Genomic DNA, 7,776 nt, shown 5'->3' with positions numbered 1-7,776 from the left:
CTTATTTTACAAATTGCAAGTGGAAATTGGTACCACACACTCTGACTTATCAGTCTACCAAAACAAAAAAATGTTCAAATGGGTGTGAAATCTCATGGGACTTAACTGCGAAGGTCATCAGTCCCTAAGCTTACACACTACTTAACCTGAGTTATCCTAAGGACACACACACACACACACACACCCATGCCCGAGGGAGGTCTCGAACCTCCGCCGGGATCATCCGCTCAGTCCATGACTGCAGCGCCCCAGACCGCTCGGCTAATTCCGCGCGGCTATCAGTCTACACATAAACGACATGTACACAAAAGAGTCTATCGTTGACGAGTTGGAACCAACGTGTGTGTAGCTACTGACCATGCCTTCCGAGTGAAAATTGAATCGGTTCCATAAGTGAATGTGTTCACTATCTGGAAGTGCCAATTATCAATTTAAGCTCGTTTACGAAAAAGGTAAGGTTTCAAGAGGATGATTTCATGAAGAATATGCAGTTGCAGCCCAAAGACTGCTATAATGCAATTCTTCATTGTAACTTGTCTCTGCAGTTTACTGTCCACAGTTTATTTCTGTACAAGCCTACATTCCAAATACTTTCAGAGAAGACTATCCCGGCTATTAAATTTTATATTTGATGTTGGAAAGATCGTTTACCCAAATATCTTTACTTGCCTTTGTCTGGAGTCTGTATCCTATCTAATCTGCCACCACATTATTTTGTTAAGGAAATAGTAAAGTTCATCTACCATTTTAGCATCTCATTTCGTAATGGATTCCGCAGCATAACTTGGTTCAGTTCGACACATTTTGCTTGCCTTTTATTGATGTTCACTATGGAACTTAGTTTGAAGACAAAATTCATTCTGTTCAACTGATAATCCAAGTACTTTGCCGTCTCTGACAACATTACATTATTTGTGCTCCAGCTAGAAGTTCCTTTTTCTAATATCTCTGCTCAGGTTAATTTGCTTCTACTAAGGTCTTCCATTACTTTGTCAAACTCTTCTCTCAGTATTGTACTTCTATCTTGTAATCACCTCCCTCTTTTGTTTCCACAATATTCCCATGGGGTTTTTATTTTTTATACAGGTCTCCTATTTATTCTCTTCTTGCACTGCTTAGCGCTAGTATGCCATATGAGTTCTGAATATTGACACTACTGCTTCTCTTCGCTTCGATGTTTAATTTTCATATAGGTTGCATCAATGTTTCGATAGTCGTCCACATATGTACAGGTTTACATCGCCTTTAATTATTCCTGCTTTGCCACTTTGTACATTTCTTACTTTTTAGACATATGTAGCCAGTTTTGGTTGTTTCATTGGCTACTTTTGTATATTTTCACATATCGTCAACCAAAATGATTATTTCATGTGTTATACGCACATTAAAAGTAATCCTTGTCCTTTTACCTGCATGATACTCTGTCTTTATTCGTTCTTTAAATCGGAACATCTTCCAAAAATACTTCTTACTTACAAAAAAATTTTTTTACATGTTCCCATCAAACAGATATGTAGCCAGTTTTGGTTGTTTCATTGGCTACTTTTGCATATTTTCACATATCGTCAACCAAAATGACTATTTCATGTGTTATAAGCACATTACAAGTAATCCTTGTCCTTTTACCTGCATGATACTCTGTCTTTATTCGTTCTTTAAATCGAAACATCTTCCAAAAATACTTCTTACTTACAAAAAATTTTTTTACATGTTCCCATCAAACAGATGTATGCGTTGTTCTACATTGTCAGGTAACTAATGGTTGGTGTACACAGTTGGAGACACTGCACAGTGCCTTATTAGACAGTAGTATGTTACATTTGCAGCATGTAACAACTTTAGTTACCATTACAGCATTATATACTTTGGAAGGTAAAGCACTGATAACATATTTTATTAAACAAAAACTTTGCAGCTGGTAAAAAAACATTTAATATAAATTGCAGATCTTACAACAGTAGTCAACAACGAACCAACATATGAAAAGAAGTATTGTAATCAAGCGATTTGTCTGACATGTTTATCATATTGAAAACGATGTCGTGTTGTGGAATTGCGATACACGGTGGGAGCCTAGTTGATGCGAACAAGCTCAGGTTGTTTGTAAGAGTAGATGGGAGCGCCGGCAGGATGCAGGTCCTGGTACTGGAAGCGCGCCAGGTAGCCTGGAGTGAGCGCTGGCTGCTGCAGGGCAGACAGTTCACTGGAGGCGGCCCGCTGCTGCTGCTTGGGGGCGGCGGAGACGGGGGCGGAGCCGTGGGCGTAGGCAATGCGCTGCAGGCGGCCGTCTGGCTGCAGCACGTAGTACACGCCACTCTCCTCCGCCTCACGCAGCTCCGCCTTGCCGTACTGTGGGCAAAGCAAGCAACGTTATTGTAAGATGACAGGATGAAGGACCAAATGTACACTATATTCAAAAGGATACTATGCGAAGGTCATTTGGCGAATATGTACTGAACTTCTCATTTGTTTAATATCTTATTTCTGGTCAGCGGTTACAAAGAGGTCACTAACTTAATTGGACTATTTCATTATTGTATGAATAAAAAAAGACTACACCATGTTTTATTGAATTGTTATGACCTGTTTCGACCGATTAGGAAAACAGGACTGCTGCTACTGTTATCACGAGGTGGTCAGCCATTGCAAGGATGTGCACTAGCTGAAATGAGTGATAGCAACAACCACGTATTTTAGTTTTAAATTTCAAGGTGTCCCTGTTCGACAGAAACCAATCATATGAAACGTTATATAGCCTGCCTAGATCTATGCCTACATTTACGTTTACAGTCCAACTGTCTTTTAGCTTGTATTCGCGATCCTTCTGCGAAACGTGCGTTGGAGGCAGCAGAATCGTCCTCCAATCAACCACAAATGCAGACTCTCTGAATGTTTTCAATAGTAGTTCACCCATAGAACGTCATCTTGCCTCCAGCGATCTCTAATTGAATTCACAGAACATTTCATAATACTCGCTAGTGGATCTGATGTTAATTTAACACAAAGTGAATAGGTCAAGATTTAATGCAGTTTGGATACATGGCCCTTGTCCTAATATACTTACGTTGTAAGGAGCCTCAGTAGTGGTGGTGGCAGCCTCAGTGGTGGTGGGGGCGGAGGTAGTGAACGTAGGCAGGTGGTAGGAGTCAGTGAGGCGGGAGAAGTCCTGTGCAGGAATGAAGAACTGTGGGCGGAAGCTGGCTGCAGAAAATCCAGAGACTGGCTGCGGGGCCGCGAATGACGGCTGCGCCTGTGACTGGGCGAAGGCCTGCGGTTGCTGCTGCTGCTTCTGCTGCGCCTGGAGCCGCTGAGGCTGGCCCGGCAGCTGGCGGGAGGGCGCGCCGTAGCTGGTGGAGGGCGCTTCGCCCGCGGCCATCGCCGCCAGCGACGCCAAGACGAATACCAGAAGGGCCTGCAGAAGGCGACGGTGAACTGATAGTGACCAACTAGGACTTTTGTAAAAGGGGCAGTCAAATGAAAACTTTTGTGGGCTCGCCCACATATTGCCAAGGTTGTTTCGACTATGCCGGGAAGCCTCACACAATCACCATAGAGTTCAGGTGCCCGCACCCCTTCCCCCATGCCACTTACATAATTTTGAAGCTTTGAAGAAAGACAACCGTGGCTGGTGATTTGCTTCGGACGTAATGGTGCATGCCCAGGAACAGTCCTGTTTCCGTATGCAACTGTAAAAAATTTTTGGTGGAAGCACTGACACTGTTCTCTCACACAGGGAAAAGTTTTTTACAGTTACAGGGCTTACTTTTCAAATAATGAACAGTTAGCTTACTTTTTCGCTCCCGTCTCAGTTTCATTTTACTGCCTATGACACAGATTAGTTTAAAACCGTACAGTGCCTCATACTACTGTTCCTAACGTGTACGTTATCTTGATTAGTGATTGGAGACCAATTTCTGCATGCGATTATCCAGGTCGCAAATGAATGTATGACTCATTTGCTTTTGAAATTATTAATGGTTGTCTAATGCCAGACATTTTGAAAGTAATTAAAATTATTCAAATATGCCTGTATAAAAATATCATTCAGTGTTTTCGAACAATTAGAGATAGCCCTTCTATGAGAGAGTGGTTAGCACAGATTAGGTTGTGGTTCACGATTAATCTATGTTAATCCTTGTGATTATTGTTGATTGAACGTCTTCAGTCGTATCATAGCTTTCATAAAAAGATGTTTTATGTTAATTACACATTTAATTTGTCTTGTTTAAATATTACCGACGTATTGATTCTTTTGCAAGGTTTTTATGTTTTCTTGAGCGCGGTTTGTGAATGTCCTCGTACAAGGACAGTACTACATCTGTCTGCAATGATGCATCTGTATATATTGATGAAACAAGTCTGTGTGTGTGACAATGTTACACTCCAGAAGACAGCTTTTGTCGAATAGGGGTAAGAGAATGCTAAATGTCAAGAAACCGGATGGTTATCGACTCTAAACTCGAATCGGGACTCATCACTGAAGACAGTTCTGCTTCAGTCAGTGACATTCCAGGATGAAGACGTGTCTGGAGGCCTCCCAGACAGCGCTGGGATACCAGCATCTCACTCACCATACGTCCCGACAACCAATGCGTGATGATCTGGCGTGTCATTTCTGTCCGTAGGAGGACTCCTTTGATTGTCATCCGCGGAACCCTATTGGCTCAGCGGTACGTCGACGATTTTCAACGCCCCGTTTCATAAACCTTCTTGGCAAGTCACCCTGGGGTTGCATTTCAGAAAGATAATGGAAACCCGAACACAGCGAGACTTTCTACTGCTTGTCTTCGTGATTGCCAAACTTTGTCATGACCACCATGGTCGCCAGATACCTCCCCACTTGACAAGAATTATGGACAAAGTGTTCCAGTTACCTCGGGATTTTGACGATCTAACGCTCCAGTTCGACAGAACTGGCACGATAACCTCAGGACGACACCCAACAACTCAGTCAATGCCAAGCCGAAAAACTGCTTGCATAGGGGCCAGAAGAGAACCAACGCGTTGTTGACCTGTTGAATTTTAATCAAGCTCCTTCTCTTCAAGAAATCATTAATTTTTTTTCGGAAATTGCAATCATTGTTTGATTTGTTTTCCCTCTCATTCGGGCAATTACTCCGTGGTGAGTCGTTTCATTTTTATCTTTCTTTAAGAGTGTATGACGTGACACTATGACGAAAGGCTATGCCGAGAATAGTCTCAAATTACTCCGGAAAAATCACAAAATATGTAGTTGGTGCGTCCGGATAGCTCGTTCCTCCTTCTAAATGACGTAAGTCATCTCGCTTCGTTCAGTGTTGTTGCTTTCACAAACAGTAACTGACTGGTCCTACACTATACAGTTTATTTAAACGCTCTTACGAAAATAGTCGACAGTGAAAACAGCTTCTCATAACCTACTTCTCCCAGCCCAATGAGAGATGGATTGTGGTAAATAAGCACGGTTTCCTAACAAGACAAGTCAATATCCAAAGAGAGCTTTCATTATCTTGTACCCCTTTATGAGAACTGTAAGCTAGTTAGAGATGAGGATTCATGTAGGTCACACCGATTTTCGCCTTACCCCTCTCGGGATAAATTTCTAAAGTAATATTATGAACGTTCCACATGTTCCATTGCCGGAGCCTTTGATATTTTAAAATGTGTGTGTAAAGAACGATCTGAGTTGCTTTTTAGCTGTTTATTTTTCGTATCCTGCTTTTATGTGTCACTTGTGACATCATATAGTCGCAGACAGTTGTTATCCGAGTACGTTCGATGTCGCATGTCGCTACTGAGACGGTTTTGACATGTGCCAGATAACTTCTTAAATGCCTTACGATGTCGATCAACGTGATAGGTGCTAAAAATTGTAGATTATTTTCAACAGCAGATAAGATGGTATTTCACAGATAGTTTAAAACTCACAAAATCTTTTTGTACATAACTAATTACTAGAAATAGAAAATTAAGAACGATGAATATTTAGTGCAATGTTTTACCTTAAAGCATAAATATATGCTCCTTTGGATGATTCTCGAAATCATGTACAGCGAATAATATCGCTATGGATAATTTTAAGTTCAAAGACACATCAAATGTTTCACCAGCCTATTTTATCACCTAAATTCAGACAAAATATTTCGAAAAACAATAGGTAAGTTATTCAAACTTTTTTAATTTTCAGATTCTGTTCATGAACCATGTTTTCTACAATGTACCATGTACTGAATTCAGTATCTAATCCGACGGATGCCTATTTGAAAGTTAAATAAGAGTCCGATGTAACTTTTGTGTGCAAAATAACTACGCTTCGAGGAGTTGATCTTTTCGTCACGACATTTACATAGCTAAAACCAACGAAATCATTGATTCGTGAAATACTTCAGTTTTACCTCAAATCACTAATCAAATATATCTGAGTTACACAGTTTACTTGCAAAGTTTCTTTTCAAGCCTCAAACTCGTGATTTCATACCTTATTTGTGCATTTCCCACTCTTCGTCTGGCTATGAAAATTCGGACAAGATCCATTGTATAGGTTCTAGGGTGTCTTCTTGTCATGCCGTTCACGCATTTGACCAAAAGATCAAAGAAGAGATGACGAGTAATCCAGTCGACGAGAAGGCCATTACAGACAGGCATAGACCCGCACAAGACAACTCCAATGGTGGGAATGATAATCGCCGAGGCAAACCACTCACCTGCATGGCTGCTCGATGCACCTGTTGCGTCTGCTGGACTGGGCGAATGTGGTGCCGGAGAGCAGCGCGGGGTGGTTTTTATACGGAGCTGAGCTGCTTGGCGGCTCTGCCAACATGACGTCGCAGGTGAGCTCCCCGTTCGCGTCCGTCAGCGGTGCATTGCGCGACCACGGGTCACGGCCGCGATGACCCACCCACCTCGTTTCCTCACGCTCTCTCCCTTCGCCGTGCTCCGCATGATTGCTGTTGCTTACACCTCATTGATTGTTAGCGCAGCAGGCTGCTACATTGGTACTAGTACCAATAATTCTTTTATAAGGGCCATCGTCGTCAGAATGAGCTCGGCTGTAAGCAGGGATGTAGTCTCTCGCCCCTACTGTACAATCTGTACATCGAAGAAGCAATGACGGAAATAAATTAAAGTTTTAAGAGTGAGATTAAAAATCAGAGTCAAAGGGTATCAATTACAAGATTCGCTGTTGATATTGCTATCCTCAGTGAAAGTGATAATGAATTACGGTATCTGCCATATGGAATTAAATATCTAATGAGTACAAAATACCGAATGAGAGTAAATCGAAGGAAGGCGATACTAAAGGAAAGCAGCAGAAACTTAGCATCCGAATTGGAGATCATGAAGTACACAGTTAACGAGATCTGCTAACTACGCCCCGTGACGGGCGGACCAAGGAGGGCATAATATTCAGACTAGCACTGGCGGGAATGGCATTCCTGGCCAAGAGGAATTTTCTAGTATGAAACACAGGCCTTAATTTGGGGAAAAATTCTGAGAATGCACGCCTGGGGCACAGCATTGCACTGCTGTGAGACATGGGCAGTGGGAAAACCGAAACAGAAAAGAATAAAAGCATTTGAGATTTTTTTACTACTGAAGACTTGAAAATTAGGTGGACTGGTAAGGTAAGGAATGAGGAGATTCTGCGCAGGTTGCGTGAAGAAAGGAATATATGGAAAACACTGACAAGAAGAGGGGACAGGATGATAAGACATCTCTTAAGACATCAGGGAGCTGAAGGGGGTATAAACTGTAGAGGACTACACTGATTAGGATACATCCTGCAAACAGTGGAAG

The 7,776-nt window shown here is 42.0% G+C and overlaps 1 protein-coding gene across 1 annotated transcript; it reads right to left on the bottom strand.

The window, feature by feature from the left end:
- Positions 1–2,038: 2,038 nt before the first annotated feature.
- LOC126236718 (uncharacterized) lies at positions 2,039–6,738 on the bottom strand. Its single transcript, XM_049946243.1, has 3 exons — positions 6,684–6,738; positions 3,065–3,412; positions 2,039–2,349 (listed from the first exon to the last, which is right to left on the bottom strand). Exons 1-3 carry the CDS (start codon positions 6,687–6,689, stop codon positions 2,074–2,076), a joined length of 630 nt encoding a protein of 209 aa, XP_049802200.1. The 5' UTR covers positions 6,690–6,738; the 3' UTR covers positions 2,039–2,073.
- Positions 6,739–7,776: the final 1,038 nt, after the last annotated feature.

The sequence above is a fragment of the Schistocerca nitens genome, chromosome 1, assembly GCF_023898315.1.
Source record: "Schistocerca nitens isolate TAMUIC-IGC-003100 chromosome 1, iqSchNite1.1, whole genome shotgun sequence".
NCBI classification, from domain to species: Eukaryota; Metazoa; Arthropoda; class Insecta; order Orthoptera; family Acrididae; genus Schistocerca; species Schistocerca nitens.
This window is presented reverse-complemented; position numbering and strand designations above follow the sequence as displayed.